Source organism: Anguilla rostrata, chromosome 11 (assembly GCF_018555375.3).
Source record: "Anguilla rostrata isolate EN2019 chromosome 11, ASM1855537v3, whole genome shotgun sequence".
Classification (NCBI taxonomy): domain Eukaryota; kingdom Metazoa; phylum Chordata; class Actinopteri; order Anguilliformes; family Anguillidae; genus Anguilla; species Anguilla rostrata.
In genome coordinates, this window is record NC_057943.1 from 21,161,540 (window position 1) to 21,182,395 (window position 20,856).

Below are 20,856 nucleotides of genomic sequence, written 5' to 3' on the forward strand. Positions count from 1 at the left end.
GGCGTTGTTGTTATACTGTTACAGTTTTATAACTGTAAACCCTCTGTCTTCTTGTCATATCAAGCCTTGGTACAAAGAGGTCTTGGGGCGGGGGGGGGGGGGGGGGGGGGGTGGGGGGGGGTGGGTGTGGTGTTTGTGCTGTCGACCGAGGAGTGGGGGGGTGATGGCTGGTTGTTCACTGGTCCGCACCCCCTGCACCCCCTAGTGATGCCTCTGTGATGAACCTTCTCCAAAAATGTACAGAGCTTCTGACCCCTCTTAATCAACTACTGTCCAGTAAGGGGGTGCTGATGTCTTACCTGTCTCTAGATAGGCTGATATCTGCAATCAAATATAGAACTCCTGACCTCTGACCCTTCACCAGACAGTCCCATAAACCAGTACAGTGCTCCCACCTGACACACAGAGCACACTCATCATGATTCGCTTAGAGATGATAGTGGATAAGTGTAGCACTGACACGCATGAGGTTGAAGCGTACTGTTCGCATATAAGGACACAAAGGGAAAACGGCAGGCAATGTCCCAAATGTGTGCATCCTGCCTGGGTGCAGTCTTCTCTGCTGTGACATACCCTGTACAAAAGTTATTGATACAATGTCCTTATCTCAAAGAGCTTTATTTGCACTGATTGGTAGCATATAAAACACCTGTCATGGTGGGGCAACTAATGAAACATGCAAGCTTATAAACTATGATGAAGGTGTAGAATATGATAACAGGGAAATACATTTGATGTATTGTTAAAACTCATACATGTACATTACATGTCTGAGCTTTATAGTATCACACCATAGTCCAATAACCTGACATTTAGCAGTAATTTAATCAAACAGCAGCTCATCATAAACCAGCCATAACAATTCACTGCCTCAGAACCATCTTGAATCCAACTCAACCAGTTCATGTCCTTGGAGCATCCTAGTCACGCAAACTTAAGACTACTGCTAGACAAATGCCTCTCTTTATAGCACACCGCAGCCAAATAAATACACAATATAAGCCATAAAGGTCTCAAATGCACTTATGCACTATAGTAATAAAGCATAGAACCTATCCATCATGTCATATAAACAAAACTGCTATTTGTCTTCTCAACTCACGAGGCCAGTTCCTTAACATTCTTCTTGTAGTGTAGAACTAAGTGAGCTTATTATAAGTTTCTTTGTGGATTGTACAAAACAGGAATGGCATCAAATGTTAACAATGTACAGTATACAGAGGCACTAATTTGAAAGTGCAGTAATGTGCTCTGGGCCGTATCAGTGCTGACTGCTGGTAGGAGCTCCACTGGGGTGGCACACAGTTGGCGATACCATCATCCCCACTGGGTTCATAATGTCCCACTGAAATAAAAGGGTCTGAATGGAGAAAAGTCATCTTTGTTCCAATAGATAATTACAGCCATTGCACCGTTGCACTTTAATAATTATTAGCGGGTATCTGAAGGCAGTATTAGCCTAGCCAGGCTTGTTCTTGCGGAGATACAAAGCTTAGAGACTAAATGCTCAGACACATGATTTCATCTAACTTTGTGTCTATATCCTTTGATGACTTCTAAAAGCAACTTATAAAATATAAAAATGGATAATCAAACCATTAAAATTGCAACATTTCATAGATTCTGCAACTCAGAGAGATTTGGGAGTGTTGTCATTCAGCTTACAGACATAAGATAATTCTAACATAAGTTCTTGTAAGAGTGCACAATGATATAATTTACCATCAACTTGGTATTTAAGAACAAATTATTTTCAAACGAATGTAAGAAATCTTCCACGACACATCTGTGATTGATACATCTATGGGAAGATCACAGGTACATCTCTTTGATTTAATTTAGGCCCATTTGTATAAAAATACATTGGTTTTGTGTTTACTGTGCTTACCACTGACATAGATTTAATCTGAAACACATGCTCTCCTCTGATTGGCTGGGGTGAGTAGCAATGAATGAGTCCTTAAGGCAATGACAATGAATCAGCTGGGTGGCTGCTGAGGATGGGGGCAATGTCAACCTTGCACGGAAAACAAAAGCCCCGGACCCCCCTGGGAGAAAAGACCGAAATTGTGACACTTTCTTCGACTGCCCCTTCAGATCATCAAGCATCCAGAGGACGAAGAAGAAGCTCCACAATGAAAAACCTGACTGACCTGTCACCAAGAATGCACCCTGGACAGATCTAATTATCAGCAGAATGGAAAATGGTTACACCTATATAAAAAGCTCACATAGACCAAAGCTAAAAGGTCTGTGCTTCAGACAGGGAATTCAATAAATGTTTAACCGGATAAACCCTCTGAAACAGGGCAAACAATACTATTTCAGTACAGATTGCTTAGATTGGACATCTTCTGCAAACAATTAAGGATGCACTGAAAAAATCGATCATTTAGGTCATTTGGGATATGAATGATATGTTTTTTGGTTGTTTATTTACTAAAATATATTTTGTTTTATTTTATTTTTTGAAGGGGGGTGGGGGCTTGGAATGCTTTGGAACACTTCCTTTCAAGTGTTCCAAAGCATTCTTTATTATCCACAGTAGCCTAATTGATGCTCAATCTTAGTGTCCCACGACAAGAGCTATTTAACAGCATTTTATTGCTCTCTTGCTATTAGAAATATTTCCTGGCTATATAAAACCTCATTGCATTAAAGATGCGGGGTGCACTAAGTTCACAGCTTGAAACATGCCCTAGCTCTTAGGTCACAATTTGTCATGAAGCCATATGAAAAACATGGTTTGCTTTATTATGCAAACCATTTCAAAACAAATGCCATCATTTTCTTGATTCAAAGACAAAAACAATATTCCCTGAACTAAACTAGAATTAAAATATAATTCAGTGATTGTCAGGTAATTAACATAAATTGCTTTTAATGCAAGAGGCAACAGGCAGTGTAGTGGCAGTGCAGCACAGTGGATAAGGAACTGGGCTTGTAACCGAAAGGTCATAGATTCGATTCCTGGGTAGGCCACTGCTGTTGTACCCTTGAGCCAGGTACTCAACCTGCATTGCTTCAGTATATGTCCAGCTGAAAAAATGGATACAATGTAAAATGCTATGTAAATGGTAAATGGACTGCATTTATATAGCGCTTTTATCCAAAGCGCTTTACAATTGATGCCTCTCATTCGCCAGAGCAGTTAGGGGTTAGGGGTTAGGTATCTTGCTCAAGGACACTTCGACACACCCAGGGTGGGGTTTGAACCGGCAACCCTCCGACTGCCAGACAATCGGTCTTACCTCCTGAGCTATGTCGCCCCGTAAATGTTATGTAAGTCGCTCTGGGTAAGAGCATCTGCTAAATGCCTGTGATGCCTGTGATGATGATAATGAGGCAAACAGGGATGACCGAATCGAAGGACATTAAGTTCAAAGACAGCAACATGGGTACTTCAGTTCAAAAGAGGTCTTCCATAATTTTTCTGGAAATTCTCAGAAGAAACAATTAGTGTACAACTCATGATTTGAACTAGCAATTAGAAGTCATTTGTTATTTACAAACCAATAAACTGTTACAATACGGTTTAGAGGTACTTAAACCATTGCAAGTCTAAATACTAAATACCATTATTTATTTGCTTAGTAACCGCACAGAAACTGTTGAATTGAATGGGTTAATCATGATTTGAATGAATGCAGGTAATTTGGCCATGGTAGGGAGCTTCATGTCCTTTTATGCTGTTATGGACTCTCATCTCCCAGGGGCCTTGTTAAATACTATACACACCAGTGGGCTCACTTTAATAAAAAAAGGCTGAAAATACTTATGAGAGACAGCTGGTATAATTAACACTACAACAAGGAGAACCAGCCTCACTCCATCTCTCTATCTCACACCCACACACACTCACACAGGTGCATGCTTACCAACACACACACACAGACACGCATACAACGCATGCACACCAGGCCTACTTTAGCAGATGTCATGGTCAGAAGTCTCTACATCAACTGCACTGTCATTGCTAAACCACAGCACAAAATAAATAGCACAGATACATATGCACGTCCAATCATTTCTAAGAGTATGCAAAGTTCCCCTCATCCCCCTGACAAAGCTGGTAAGAACAGGCCATTACTGATATACAAAATGCCTCATTAAAACATCACCGGGAATGCAATTCTCAGACCCATACATTTTTGACAAAATTCAATTAATTGGAAGGATAAAAAAAGGTTGATTATGTTGCAGTTTTTTCTAGAATTATTTAAACTGTAAGAAACACTGTAATTAAAGTAAACAAGAGGAAAGTGGAAGTGATGAAGGAACATATGTATTGGCCATGATTGTACAGAACAAGGAGTGCAAGGAGTTTTTTAACTTAACATCATTTCACAAATGATGTGAAGTTACAAAAAACAGGAAGGTCTTTAGAACAGCAAATCACTCCTCTAGAACAGCATCTATGTAAGTATAAATAAAGCAACATAATACACATTACCTTTCTGTTTCTTGATCCGTTGTTTGAGGTTTGTTTTCAAATCCAGTAAAACTGCTCATGTCTACATAGCCATCATTCTCATTGGCAGAGGACAGAGCCCGACTGGGGTCATCAAAGAACTCTCCAAAAGTCCCTGCTCGAGCGGGTCGTCTGGGTGGGATCTGGATATTCTCATAATCAGAGCTCATGGCTGGAATGTTCTCATAATCAGAGGTGTCTGCATTGGGGAAGGAAATGGACCGAGGCTTGGTCAGTGGGAGGGGCATGAAGGGGGGTCGAGAACGATCTTCAAACGACTCCACCCGGGACACACACCTGTTGCTGAAAGTCTTTGGCCCTCCTTTTCTCTTTCCGTCTTTGTAGAACAAGAAAGTAGTAGGTGAGTCTGACAAGCGCTGTGGTTTCCCAGACCGAACCTTGAGCTGCGGAGAGCTGCCTATGCTCCTCCTATCCATGTCCAGGACACGCAGGGGTCCATGGTGGCTGGACTCGGAGGACGAACGTGAAGAGGAGACGTTCACGTCCACATGGACCTTGTTTTCTGTCTTTCTCCTGAACTTCAGTGTCAAAAAGCGCTTGAACGAGGACTTCTTCTTTTTCTGCTTGTCAGAAGTGTCACTCTCAATCAAAAGAGATGGAGAGCTTTTAGTGATGGGCTTCTTAGTAATGGAGGCAAGCTCAAAAGGAGGTGGAATATCTACAACTGATGTTGGGGTGGACATACCACTGGAAGGCAGGTGGCTTCGCTGGGAAAAGCTGCCTGAGGATCCAATGACACACGGCAAGGAGAGGTTGTCATCTGCTCTCTTAATTCTGCCTTCCTCCCCCAGAAAACAGTCATCCTCTCTATAAACAGACATTGGAATTTCCTGCCCCTCAACAGAGTAGGAGCGTGGATAAAGAATGAAATGTCGGGCTATGGAGGAAGGGATTCGATTTATCGGTAGCTGTTCGCTGTCACTCAGAGGGTGACCACTTTTATCCACGGTATAGTAGTCATGGGTTTGATATTCAATGCCTGTCTCCTCTGGGACAGTTTCTGGAACATAACCAGGCACTTTTCCAGAGAGAGACCGTGAACGAGTCACAATGCTTTTTCGATCCATGGCAAGGAAGTTCTCACCCTCTGAATCAAGACCTGCTTCCTCGTAGACATGTTCATCACTGACATTGTCCCTCTCTGTGTCTGTTTCCTCCAAATAAGGCACTATATGGCCTTCATAGTCCATATCATCCCCAAACACATCTGCGGCATCAGTGAACACCAGCCTGTCTGTAAGCTCTGGGGTCCTGCATATATCCATGTCTGCAGGAACGGTTATGGAGCACAGCCTAAAGCGTGGCTGATTATTACACTGGTTGTGGACAGCGTCAGGACATTTGCTGTTTTTGGCCACTTTTTTTTTGCTCACATTTTTAGCCCTGTCATCACTGTCACCAATCTCAACATAGTCCTCGGATGACACGCATTCAAGTTGTTGTAAGCACTCAGCATCTTCACTGAGAGAGTCATTATCAACATCTGCACTGTGGCTGGTTGTCTCTTTGGCCTCTGTTATTAGAACCAGTTCCTTTGGAAGACTCTCAGCATCCTCTGGTTGTGCTTGGCTCTCCTCAATTTCAACTATGTCCTCAGAAGAGACGTAGAATGGCTCAAGGTTGGTTTCAGAGCTTGTAGCTAGCTGCTCCTCTAGTACAGAGCACTGCTTGGATTTTTTATAGTCAGAGAAATGGTCCAACTTATTATGTTCAGCCTCAATGTCCTGGTCATCAGCCACATCTGTGGCAGACTCTGTGTCAATAGAGAAAGGCTGAACGATGTGAGCACTTTCTAATGCAAGGAAAGAATTTTCTAATGAGCCTGTACTGTTTCCTATATCCATTTCACTGGTAAAGAAATTAAAGTTCTGATCTTCCAGATCCTGTGAAGGTTCTGAGGCATCACAACAGGCACTGATGATATCATACGAACAGTCAGTATGCTTCAAAGGAGGTCCACTCCCAATCACATCCACTGAGTAGGCATTAGCTTCTAACACAGGCTCCTGACAAGAAGAAGGTTCTGGTGGAGTGTGGTCCCCTACCGAGGCTCTACTCTCTGCATCCTCATTGACAAAATCAGAAATGTAGGTTCCATCATCCTTACTCTGCAGTTCCTGGTCAGGATCCGCTGGGTTTATGGCTAAATCCTCAGTAGGGCTCTCTTTCCCTGCCCCTAAGTCTTCAGGATTGTCCTCAGTGTGTGGGTGGTGATCGGTTCCTTCATCACCTGAAGCTGCATCACACTCTGAAAACACACCGGTGTCCTCGGGTACTTCAGCAGCGTTGGGGATCTCTGGTTCCTCATCGCCTGTGCATTCCGTATCAGTAACCTCGGCTGTATACGCTGAGTCAGCAGAGCATTCAGTGTCGCTAATTTCTGGTGTGTCCACAGAATAGGTTCCTTCCATTTTGGTGGGATGAGTTGACATCTTTTCCTCACTGTCTGGCTCCCTCTCTTCTTCTCCCCTCTCCGCATCTTCACATCCCTCCTCGTATATTGTGGGCTGCTCCTCAGTCCCGTCTTCTTCTGGCAGGGACCCATCAGACTCATTTTCCTGATCCAGTTCCTCCTCAGAGAACTGCAGATCTCCATTGCTGCACCTGCTGAGGCTGTCCTGGTCATCTGGGCGGCAGGGCTCCCCTGCATGTAGCATCTTGGGTTTGGGTGCCACGGGAGGCTTGGGGCCCCTGGCGGAGGCACGAGGTCTTGACATGAGGGTCGAAGGCAATTTAAAAGTCAGTTGACTGAGAATCTTTGGTTTTGGAGTTAGAGGTGGCTTCTCATGCTCTGAAAACAAACAAAAATCCAGTAAAAACATTAGCATTTATTGCTGGTAGTATTCTTCTGTGGCCTACATTCTGGTCTTTGGAACAGACACCTTGCAGTGATAAAGTATTATTGGTGCAGTAACACAAAATTCTATAATCCATAAACACAAACTACCACAGAGCTATCCAGGCCTATTATTTCACTGGAATTGTGTAGTGCCAGGCCTCTATTTATCTAACAGAGACCAAAGGTAAAAAGCATGGAACCACTTGCTAGGTTATGCAGGTGAGGCAGAGACCTTCAGGGTATTCAAATTCACACTTAATATAGTGCTGGACACTCTCTAGTTTGTAGACAGATGGCAAGCTTAGGTGGGCTGGGCTGAAAGACCTGTTCTTGTCATTATGTATTATAATGTGATAATGTTCACAGGGCCCATAGAGACCTGAGTCATAACTTCAGTTCATGCCACTGGCTGTGTTTGCCAGAGGTAAAGTCAGGTATTTTGTTAGTTTTGTCCAACCAAATTCAATATTTTGGATATTGGATTTGCTCATTAGCACAATAATTCAGCTGTGAGGTAGAACTAATTTTTTAATTCAGCTGGCTGAGTTAATGGGTGGAAGAAACACAAGGCAGGACTTTCTGACCCTTGGCTTAATCAAGTTGCATTAGTGGGTTATTATGTCAGTTCTGCTGACCTTAGACCGATTATTAAAATAATCCATGTCAAGCAGAGTATTAGGGAAATTGCATTATTCCAAACCACTAAGTGCAATTGCCTCTTGCATCTCCAGAGGCAGACGGGCATGAATTGTCATATTTTTAGGGCTCATATCATCCTTCATGAGATCACACAGCTTTACAAATGGTGTGCGAGACACCCAAAAATTCACTCTCCATTCACTGTCTGTAAATTCCTTTAACACCACTCTCTCTCACCACATCTGCATAAGTGCAGGCAGTATGAGAGTTTGACCTACATTGTGCCCAATAGCAGATGCTTACGGCAGGAAAGCTGTCGGCATCTCTTGCTCGCAAATAAATGTACAATCATAAATCAAAAAAAAAATTGATATATTCCAGGCCAACACAGCTGTAGTACAACAGGGTTAAAATAGAATTTAATCAGTTTTAAGGCAATTTTCAGTCTGTCCCATTGTATAAGTTTTGCAAAGGGAGGTTCCCATGATCAAATTAGCTTATATACTCCTTAGCCTCTTCCTGTTATTCTGTACCTGCTACAACGCACATCCTTTTAGCCAGGCTGTGTTTAGTCCTATTTCTGCTGAGATCTTGTTTTCCACACTAATTAACTGTTTCAGCAGACTCGCCTTGAAAGACTCCTCACAGGAAGTGGACAGGGGAAGGATATTAACAGCGTGCCCCTGGCTTTTCTGTGAACCCCCTGGAAGGACAATATTACTACACCGCTGGACTTCCCTGTGCCACTTCCTGTGATTCACCATGAGAGAAGTCCTTTCAGAATATGTTTTTTCCCTTGGGATGGTCTGTCAGCATGTCAAAGGACAATAAGAGGGAGAAACAACAACAGCCTTGGTCTCACAAAGCCCTTGCGTGCAACAGGATATGCAAACAAGAACCCGATTAAACAAAATAAAACCAGGAATGACAGCTATACTGGAACCCTACATGTACTGTAAGGTCTACAGGATATGAGCTCAGATAAAGGTTGTAAAGCCAGTAGCCTAAAATAATAATCACATCGGATAAGTTGAAGTTGATGACTACTAAATTGAGGGGGAAACCATCAAATTTACTCCATGAGCCAGAAGAAGGTTGAGTTGTACGATATGCCCCACTCTTTGAGCCAACACCCTAAATGGCTGATTTTTAATACTGTTCCAGTTTTTCACCTTGCCTAATGCTGTTTACACTGTTATAGCTGCCTGCTGGTGCTGGTATTTAATTTCCACCCTGATAATTTCCAACTGAGCTAAAAGTAATTACAGTTTTGACTATGAATAACAAATAATCCAAAATTGTGATGGAACATCTACATATGAATCAAATAATATCATCCACAAGTCAAATCATTCACATCAGTATATTTCATTTTTTCTTGCGAAAGACACACACCAATCATTAAAATATAGAACTCAAGTTAAAAGAGTCCTACACGTTTCAGAGTTGGAGTTGCCTACTCCCACAAGATACATTGATAAATCACATATTTTTTTAAATAATATTACCATCCCCCCTTTTCTGAACTTCTGAAGACTACTTTTCTGCAAGACTCCATACAGCGCATGGCATACTTAATTATCATGAGTTGACAACCAACTGAGTTCGATCTTGTAAAATATGAATGCTTTCCCATGCAATACCACATGCTAAATTTATGAATATCCAAATTAACGGTAAACTTGCACCACAGTTCACAATGAATGACACTGAGCAATACAAATAACGATTTTGTTTTTACCTATACTGTTTGTGGTATGGAATTGTGAAAATGTTACGGTGTTAGTCAAACTACACTACTGGCAGCATCGGAGTAGCATTCATTGATGACAATCTACAATAGAGAGTTGACAGTTAGACAAACAATAATAATAATAATAATAATAATATATCGTCATTATCTTATCAAATTACTGACATGTAATTTTTGAAAAATAAAACAATCCTTTTTATATTAGTAGATTATAATTTTTTCTTCGCTAATTTTCATTTGTCAAGGCAGTTATGACAATATGTATTAGCGTAGTCTTTAGCGAACTTTCTTTTACTTCTCTCAGAAGTAATGCATGACCAAAATCTAACATTGTATTAGACTACTTATATATCGGATATAATTATATAATTATAGTCTCTTAAGACTGAATACGCAACATGTTGTTACAAAACTTAGTTTTGTTCAACCAAAGGCACAAACAGACACTCGCGCGAACGCACAAATAAGCCGCTAGAATGTCCAGCACCTTCTCCACATGTAGTTCAAATTAACTTACACAGGTTATATCACTGACGCCCATCCTGTTCCAAACATCCCTTATCATGTTAATTAACAATAACTGCAAAAATGCCATCGTTCAAAATGTTAACGATTTAAGTAAGCATCCTTATAGCCAACGTCTTGTACGAATACACTCTTACCTGCGCTCATTTTAGGGACATTACCAGCATTAGCACCCAAGGCATCTCCGCACCATTCTCCGTAATAAGAAGCGTGGACTGTACATCCAAACACTGCGGAAACTTATTCCAACAGAATTCCAGTATCGCAGACAGTTAGTGAAAAGTGAATGCAATTAAGAAATGGCTTGCATTGTTTTACCTGTTCAAAAATCATTTTGCATTTTCTTAATAGATGGTCTGGTCCTTATTAGCTCACCGCGCGCACTCCCTATTTACTGAACATCTGCTGGCGCGCGAGCATTTGGAGCTCGAACTGGATAAAGGAGGTATTTCCTCCAGTTTCCTGAAGAGGAAGCTCTTTTGCTCCGTCAGGGAATGTTGACCAAACCTACTCGCCTCTTACACAGGCAACAATACTCGCAACAGCTACCAGAAAAATATTATTGTATTATTGTTTTGTATTAAATAGATATAAATAATGGGCTAGCCTAGAATTGGACAGGTTCACAATAATTTGCGTAAAATTTGAAGTGAAATGAACTTTTTAAGGGAACCAGTACACATTCAGGTCAGGTGAAATTTGAATGTGGAAGAATCTGAAACAATCTGGTGTCTGATTCTGTGATCATAGCATAATTATTTGAAACCACACAACTACTGGATTGATTGAATTCATGTTCAACCCCAATGTAAAGAAACTGTACTTGATGTTTAAGCTTAAGCATGAATCACATTTTGTCTGAGTGAAAAATAATTACCCTTGCAAAAATTACCATTGCAATCACGAAATAAAAATTATGAATAAAATTTACTGTAAAAGTTTATTTAAAGAGTTTAGTAGAGCATTATTATCTTTGTGAACCATAGGTGGAGCAAAGGTTATGGAAATGCTCAAGTGTGTCCGAGTATGTCGGAGAGCATTATGACATTGGAGCAGTAATAGATTGATTTGAATGAAACCAAGTAAAATAAACATTGAAATAATCAATTGTTTTCAATCACTGATGCAGAAATGTTTAAAGTGTGAGAAGTATGCACTCCACTTTGTACCATCCCACTCTCCATGGTTCAAGGTGTTTCAAACCCCAGTAGTGGTAGCAATTAAGCAGTTTCGAAACCCAGTCAGGGATTGTAAAATTATAAAACAGAAAAGTTGCATTATTTAAAAATTCACGAGAAATGAATATTTTGATTACTTGTGCTTCATTTGACAACTTTTTCATGAGCATATTACCTGTCTTACAATTTGGCAAGCATTCAAACAACATTTTGTCCTTATTAACTAAAACTTACTTAGTAAATGCAACAATTACACTTTTTCTTCCAAAACTACACCTGTTGCAATAGTTTCAAGGACTGCTGAATTAGCTGGAATATGTTTGTGAAATTAGCATTAAAAAAATCAGAATAAACAAAAGCAGTTTACATGTTCTGTGTGGATGCTGACATTTCACATATGCACATACAATAAAATATGTATAAAAATATAACGTCTCCAATTTCAGATACAGGAATTGTCATTCATCCACCACAGGGTATCTGATATATGAAAACTCAACATAATTACATTATTACAGCATTTAGCGAGCTATCAGAGGACTACAACTCATAGCATTTACATTGTATCCATTTATACCGTATATACGACAATTGTTAAGTACTTGTCAGGGTAACGGCAGTTCCTACCGGGAATCGAACCTGCGACCTTTCGGTTACAAGTCTAGTTCCCTACCCACTGTGCTACACTCCGAACATGGGACATTCAGATTAAGAAATATGAAAAAACATTTTGAAACATGAGACACAATTGTATTTTTCTCTGGAAAATAGCATACATGTGCAAAAAGATAAACATATGCTTAAATGGAAAAAAGTTCAAAAGCATTAAATACTAAAATTCAGACAGAGCTCAGTTGTTCCCTTGCAATGCATGTTGGGACATATGCAGATTTTCCAGTCACATGCTTCTATTGCCAGCTATAATTGGCTACCTAATTTGGTATTTCACGTCAGCAGGGAATATATTTCATGGGCCTAAATGTCAACACCTTCGAAATTCATGTCTCACTCTCACTCTCCAAAAGCAGTGCATTAAAATGTATAAAACAGAGTACTGTAGGTTCACATTTGTATTACATTGCTATGTGGTGTTATGCTACAGAAGACTTTATGTGCTGACAAAACACTTGAAACTGTGCTTAGTTTTCTTTCCAAATGGATATTTTTCATTGATGGTATATTCAATCTTTTCTTTTTAATCTATAACTAGAACAAGTACGAAAATAGTGTTTCGCCATTGCAGACATGATTTCCTGGCCATGCATCTGATGTCTGCTTGGACCAAATCAGCCCTTTAAAACCTTTCTGCAAAACAGGAAACTGTTCTCCCTATTTCCTGCACTACAGGCTCCACTTCCTTAGCAACAGATGGAAAAAGCTGGCGCTATTAACCCTTTAGAGTCTCATAATATTTACAAATGAGAATCATGATGTAATATTTTATGACTGAATATAAAATTAACTTGCGTAATATACACACACACACACAAATCTGTTCCCAGTCAATGGTGCTGAATAAATGAAAAGGTTCTGTATGGGAGGCTTTACAGTAATATAACTGCTTTAAAGGCCAACTGCTGAAGCACATTCCAACTGGTATGAAAAACTTTTTTCTACATGTTGTGCTGTGGACACTATGTGAGCTATCTTCTATAACGCAGGGTTTCATTTGTGGTTTGCTCACACCTGGACAGATGTTAAGAGCTACAGTCAGTCACTGCATAAATTGACTTAAACTTCAGGTTAATTCCTCATTTGTAAAAAAGGTATATGCTTGTCCCCTTTAAAACTATAGATAGTAACTTTTCACACTGCAAAACTGGAGTATGTGCACAAACACACATAAACACGCACGCATGCACACACGCGCACACACACACATATTATATAAATATAGACATACAATGCTAATCGTCTGCAGTGATATGAAACAGAACCTGAACAACAACAACAACTGTAAAACAACTGGGATCTACTGAAAGGCACTTTGTAGAAACACAAAAATTGGAATACTCCGCCACCTGTGTGATAGACTACTGTTCTACATAAGGGAAATATCAGGGATTAGTTCTGTTCCACACTTCATGCTCAAAAAACAAGTGCGTGTCACACTCATGCTGGGAATCACAGCAAAACTCATTTGAAATTAAAAAAGTCACTCACTAGACATCACCGAGGGAATCGGCCTCTGCGGCTGGGCAAGAAAATTTGCTATGAGCTTTAAACCTGAAAATTCCCAACCCAAAGGAGATCTGAAATATCCTTTAAAAAGTATTCAGCAAAGCCCACTAGGTACATATAATCCAGAACCAGTCCAGCAACTAATGACCTGTTTGATTAATTGGTTGTTTATTATATTGTACTACAGATGCAATAGAGAGTATTGCACTAAAGTACATATCACAGTAGTGTGCCACCTTGCTAACTTCAATCAGTGTCCGTTCAGGCTGACTCACGGTTATACTGATGCTCTTTTCGCATGTCATTTTGTCCTAAAGCTACTTCAAATACAAACCATATGCTTAGTTGGGATTGCTCCTCTCACAACATTAACCTGAACACAAGAAACGTGAGTTCACAAATATGAAGCTGAGATATAATTACATATTTCAACAAAAAGGTTTTTAAATATTTTGCTGTGTTTATACTATTTCCCCAACTTTGCTGGTTATCTCAATGGAACACAATAACTAAAAAGTGCAGTGTTAACTATGCATGAGTTCAAATGAATACTAGGAAGTTTAACCTCCTCAGATTTTATCACTGCATATATTGCTTTATTAACTTGTACTGTAAATTCACAGCAAACACATATATTTTAAATATTTTGTTCTGTACTGCCCTTAATGATAAAACAAAACTAAACAATATAAGAAGGTAATACCTTTGGCAGGGGTTTCACAAACATGTTTTCTTAAATGCATTTAAGCAGATGCCAACAAATTGTGGCATAAGAAAAACATGATGATGTTCTGGATGAACAGAGTACTGCAGATGTGGGACAGATGAAAACATGTTTGGGGCCAAAGACATGGGTTTCCTCGTCACATGGTCTGCTATTCTGGGAAAACATGTTGTTGGAGAATAAGTACAGCGACGGTCATACACATACACACACACACACATACACACACACTTGTGTACAGACTCTCACACACACATTTATGCACAGTGTCACACATGCTCTCTCTCTCTCTCTCTCTCTCACACACACACACACACATACATACACAAAGGAAGTGGTCTGAAAAAGGGGTCAGTTGACCAGAAAAAATATCCCAGGCCTGGAGCTTTGCCTTCACAGAGAGTGAAATGTTTTAAAATACCAGCAGGAGACAAAAGGTGAAAAAGAGCATAATGTTTTCAGCATGAGCAAGCAAAAGAATGACATAACAAAGCAGCGTGCATGAAACTCAGCCAATGGAATAAGGATTCATGAGCAATAATAGTAATATTCGTAGAACTATTACATAGGGTTTACATAATGCTCGTATAGATACTAAAATCTTGTCATACTATCACTAATACAACTGCAGAAATACACGGCGCCATACGATAGGGCCATAAATCGTAAAGAGGCATGTAGCGTGATTTTGGATTGAAAAAATGCGCAAGTACAGTAGTACAACATGAAAAAAGTGAGCAGTAGTGCTTTTATATATTCACCTATTATGCTCATTTAGTGCCTCGAATATGTGAGGAAATTACAGGTGCAAAAGGAACCATAAATTGGATTTGGAAAGAAAGTCCAAACACAGCAAATGCAGTTAAGAGTAAGCAGTTAAGTAAAGAGTTAAGAGTCAGATCTCATCTTCCCTGCTGCTGCACAAGGCAGTCAGGCCACAGAAAGACAGCAGTCCTGAGAGCTGTTTGGAAAACAGTAAAGAAAGGCTAAATCTTGTCTGAATTGTGATCACCATGGCCAATCAATACTGATGCCCTTTATTAAAATGTAGAGTCACTGCCTTTTTTCGATGGCCAGACTCAGACCTCTTAACTCAGCCATCATGAGTGACCTCTGTTCCCTCCGCATGGCGCCTTCACGTGTGTTTCTAGATTCAGCCCAGCCCAGTTTTTCTTCAACGTTAAAAGGTCTGACATAAATATTAACTGCCCCCCTGTAGCCCCGAAGGAATTATCAGATAATGTTTCATTCTGCAAAAAGGGCAAATTCACCACAACAATGGCTGTCACCCATGCTAATTTGAGAGATAGGAAAATAAGTATTGTTAGCCTTTTTTAAACCTCTGTATAATATACTGCTCTGACAGCAGGAATTTTCTCCACACAGCTACAAATTTAGAGGTCTAAATCAACCCTTCAATAATCCACATCTTTAGAAATTTTCAATATAAAATGATACATTGTTTACCAGTCATAGTTTTGTAATATTTCTGCTATTGCACGTATATAAATTGTTTCAAAATGCCCAACATAAAAATTGTTTAGCTAGACATAACAAGCGCACAAATGTCTATAATCTTTAAATGAGTGAATAATAAAATATAACTTACTGTATATCCAGTGAAATGCTCAACCTACTGAGGTAGACAGGGTCTTCAATCAAACAGTACAATCAAAACTATTATTATTACCAAGTTACTTTATAAATAAACAAGCAATGCTTATCATCTGCGAACCAGGATAACACACAAGGTACACCAGACTGGCACTGAAAGCCATAACATCCTGTTATATATCATATATCAGTTTCACAATTGTATTATTGTAATATTTTGAATGCGTATCCCTTTAGCTGACTGTTGGCTTCTGTACCGGTAGTTTTCCACACAAGACCAAGGAGTTTGTTTCTCTCTGAAGACCCAGGGGGGAAATAATATGAACATGACTTACAAAACACCTCATCATGATTGCCTTGTTCCTGAAACTGTTTTCAGGTCTTTCAGCTGCATGAGACAGAATTTCATGATGAAGCCTTGTCATGCAGCCTGCGCACAAGCTTGTTGCTGGTGCAGATTCACATGATTGATTGAAATGAGAGATTCATAAGCAGCTAAAACATGTTGACAACGTAGATTTGGCTTTATACAGCTTCTATGCTTTACACACAATCTAGTTATACAGCTTATACAGCGACATTGACTGAAGCATTTCAGGTCAAGCACCTTGCTCGAGAGTACAACAGCAGTGCCACACCTGGGGGTTACAAACCCAGCTCCTTGGCCATTGTGCTACACTGCTATCCCATGAGATGCAACATCAAGTTTACCACACAGAACAGACTGTGAAACTGAGCAGAAGATATAATACAGATCGCAACACTGTCATGAAGTAGCATCACATGTTCAATCCACAAATTATATGTAATTGGCAACATAAAAAATGAACTCATCCGTCAGAAATATGCAAAAATGTAACTTCAGTTCACACTCTTTATCACCATTTAGGACATCACTTTACTGAAATAAAAAGTAGGAATGAATGAATGAGTGAATGAAGGAACTTCTGTGCAAATTAAATCAAACCATTCTTTATGAAAATTGTGATGACAATATTTTCAACATGTTTGCAGCACAGCAAAGGAATTGAGGAAAATAAAGAAATACATAAGACATTATACATATACACTGTTTTTGAGGTAAACACAGAATAATATATAAATATCCATCATTTTGTCCTGACAGCCTTATTATTGTATTACATGCTTGATTTATATATTTAAATATAAAAATATTCTTAATCCTGCCGGTTTATATCAGCAGACCTGACAGTTTATTTTGCTACAATTAAATAAAACCAGTCCCGATGCTACACAAGATCTGCAGCCATGCTGCAGCGCTGGAGTAGATAAATACAGTGATATGTGCATGTGTTTACATCTACAGCTTAAGTTTGTGCCTATAAACGCAATATTATCTGTCGTCGTATCCATTGTGTGGTGTCCATTCAAACATGGCCAAGGGGGCTACACGCACTGGAAAAGACCCATTACACTTTCACTGTGCTGAAAAGTACAACAATATTTATGTAACAAACCGTGCACTGCAATACAAAATGCAAAGAAAACATGTTTGTTCTGCTTGGACTGTGACAGGAAATACAACTGAATGTCAGAGCTCCAGCATCAATGTTAACTAGCAGGGAGAGAGGCCAGCCACTGAGAGATCTGTTATTGTGACATGATCCACTAAATATAATTTCTCGCCCAATTTTCAACTCACACCGAGGAAAAAACACAACATCCTTGTTGTTTTTGTTCATTGGTTAGACCCGTGTGACCTCAGTCCAGTCAACACTGGGCTGCTTGCTTTTTCACCTGTTAACACTGTGATTCTTGGCAGCTGGAAGTAGGAACAGCCAAAGGTGTCACAACAACAACAACAGCAACAACAACAACAACAACAACAACAGCAACAACAAAATAGACTTCTTTTTCAGCATTTTGAAATACTCCATCATTATTTATCAGTTGGTGTCAGGATTGTTATGAATAGCTACAATTGTATTTGTATTATAGCAATATTATTCTGTGCGTCTTTTAAAAGGTCAAAAAGGTCCTAGTCCAGAGGAGAGCTCCAACCCTTTCTTGTTTTCATGGAGTTGCCAGTTTTATAGATGTTCTAGAGAGAGCAAGAAAGATGCTTTAAACTCATCAGAAAATAATAGAATTTTGCATGCTGTGAAGACTTCCTGTGTTGACCCCGGCTGCACAGATCAGCAGAAGTTCTAGGTTCTGAGTGTTCTGTCAGATTGTCAGTGAAAAGTAATAAAGTGAACAATATAGCCTACATGATATAGCATCCACAACTCACATCATTGTATGAGTAACAGCCACTGACAGAACGGAGAACTCTATTCTATAGAAGAGAGATACGAGTATGACATACTGACTGGGTCATTAATCTTTCTCAGTAACAGCGTTACGTGATAAGAGGGGATATTTGTAATCCCATTTCTCTCACACTGTTATACTCTTTTCTTCTTTGTGCAATACTGCTTTTCAAAAAATGTGTGTGCATGTGTGTGTCTGTGTGTGTATGTGTGTGTGTGTGCGTGTGTGTGCACATGTGCTTCTGTGACAGTGTGTAACAGTGTGTTTTTTGCCTCTGTTATTTGAACCTGATTAAAACCTGGTGGCATTGTGTTGCTGGTACACTGGACCCTATCCCAGAGGTGAGCCCTTGGAAGCAATCGGTCTGATCTAATGAACCCACACACAATACATCTCTCCTGAGGTGAGCGGGAGGACTCCTCTGAAGACCTACTGAGCCCTAGGACAAAGCAATAAGAGCCTCAGGAGCCAGGCGTGACCTGTGTCATATGCTGCGTGTCAAGTGTCATCCACCATCAAACTTTATTAGCTATACATCCTTTAAGGACATCTTTTCTGGCTGTTTTCTTTGAGCCATTGACTGCCTTACTTACTCCATCCACATCCCCCCACCTGCTGCGGGAAGTAGTGATTTATTTGTCCAATAAAATGGGGGCAGGCCAGAAGCTTTCACAAGGACACGGGGAAACCCCTCAGTGTGTGATGAGTGCCACGAGATCTCTCATTAGCATAATGAGTCAGGACCTCTGGTTTTAAGTCTCAGCTGTAAGACTCCTGCAGTGCATTGCCCAGTCTCAGCAATCTCCTACATAGTCTAGAGCGAACACAACTCCATAACTGGCTGCCAACGCTGTGTCCATTAGCTACTTGGTTTTCTCAGGAGGTCTATCTATGTGCTAGCCATGCCCAACCCCCCTTAGCTCCACCAATAAGAAAACATGCTTGTATGGCAGGTGGTAGGATTCATTTGACGTGTACCGTGGTGTTGGATTGGTTGTCGCGAGTCTTTACACATTTAAATATTCCTTGATTTTTCATAACAGGATTTCAACTCATTCACAGTTCACTGGCTCACTGGCTCCATAGCTCCAGCCTAAGTATGTTCTAAGGAAGGAGAAACACCATTACCTAGAGGATAAGCATCTTGTAATGTAAGCAATTAGTGTTGGTGGTAAAAATCAGGTCAATACTTACAGTCCAATGACATTAAAGCTTATTGAGGGAAAGAGAGAGAGAAAAAAAAAACATAAGCCCGCAGGCACTTGAAATGAAACGACACCTTTCTACCCTCAACAGACAGGATCGAGGACATTCATGAATGCCCACTGCATCAAAAATACTCTTTGGGCTCATTAAACATTAATTGATGGGTGAATACAGTCATTACTCCTCACTAATTGTATACTGTATAGTGGCACGCGTGTGTAACTGGCAGGCCGTGTAAAACTCTCTCAAGGCAAATATGGCTCCCAAATGACTGACGCTGTATGTCAGCCTCATTGGGTCCTAAGACATTGTGCATGACCTTCTACTAAATCACTGCCTTGTATCAGGGGGAAATCTCTCCTAATGAACCGAGCCCAGCAGTGGTAATTCAGTCCGATTAAGCATCACTTTACGATGGCTGTTCTATACGACTTATAAATGCAAGTTATCATTGAGTTAAGACACAGTACATTACTCTGCATTTATTTATTTATTTCCTAGGCAGATGGTTTTATCAAGAGTGACTTACAGAACAACACTTCGACAGTTTTATTTTGGTCCTCCATTTACATATCTGTGGATTCACTGGAATGTTACCCATTCCCTATAAGTCCAGAGTTCCAGTGTACAAGTATGAAAAAACCATAAATCTATGTAGCTCAAGCACAGCTGTACCAATTAGATTAGATTCTCAAAGACACGGACTAACAGGTCATGCAAACAGGGTATGAACCTGTAGAAGTAGCACGCACAATTGTGCAACTGTGATTGATATTCTTGGACTCCATATTGCTAATCTTAGACTGCACACTGCTACAGTAGACTCCACACTGCTGTTCTTAGACTCCCCACTGCTGCTCTTAGACCCCACACTGCTGCTCTAAGGACTCCCCATTGCTACTCTGGACACCATGGTTTCCTCACAATGTGATTTACCTATAACCATCTCCCAACTGGTCTGTCACTGTGTCTGAAAAACCATCCCTTGTTCCCTTCCCCCCACCTTCTCTGGGCATGCTCTGAAAATCAACTCCCTGTCACCTGTTATCACTCCCCCACCCTCGGCCCCGAGTGGCCTATGAATCCAATCCCCTGTGCCCCCCTTCTTCACAATTTAGGCTCTCATTAATTCCCAAACATAGGCACTAAATCTAGGCTGAACTATATTGAACCATTTATCTCCATTCCATGTCCCCCCCACCCTCTGTGGAACAGCCTTTGTAATAAATGAGAGATTTGTTTAAAAAGATTACCCCCAGCAAGTCGTAAACAAGCTTATATCCCGAAAAGCGTACATCTGATGTGCCACAGAGCTTTCTTATTTACCAGCCTGGTTCAGGATTAGAGGAGTAATACAGAGTACAATATCACGCAAAACAACTGCTATGACCTAGCAAATTGCCATTTCAAAATTTCATTTTAGGTTGATTT

The 20,856-nt window shown here is 40.2% G+C and overlaps 1 protein-coding gene across 4 annotated transcripts in view; it reads right to left on the reverse strand.

Moving 5' to 3' along the window:
- LOC135234269 (FYVE, RhoGEF and PH domain-containing protein 5-like) overlaps positions 1-10,684 on the reverse strand; it is a 49,715-nt gene extending 39,031 nt beyond the window's left edge. For 3 of the 4 annotated variants that reach the window (XR_010324060.1, XM_064298703.1, XM_064298702.1), the window contains exons 1-2: positions 10,386-10,672; positions 4,454-7,283 (exon numbers count right to left, since the gene is read on the reverse strand). Coding sequence is in view for 3 of the 4 variants with exons in the window: in XM_064298703.1 (XP_064154773.1) it covers positions 4,454-7,283; positions 10,386-10,395 (2,840 nt within the window). In the remaining variant the exon portion in view is untranslated. Of the gene's footprint in view, positions 1-4,453; positions 7,284-10,385 lie in introns of all 4 variants that reach the window. The other variant, XM_064298704.1, reaches the window with a different exon arrangement.
- Between the last annotated feature and the right edge of the window lie 10,172 nt (positions 10,685-20,856).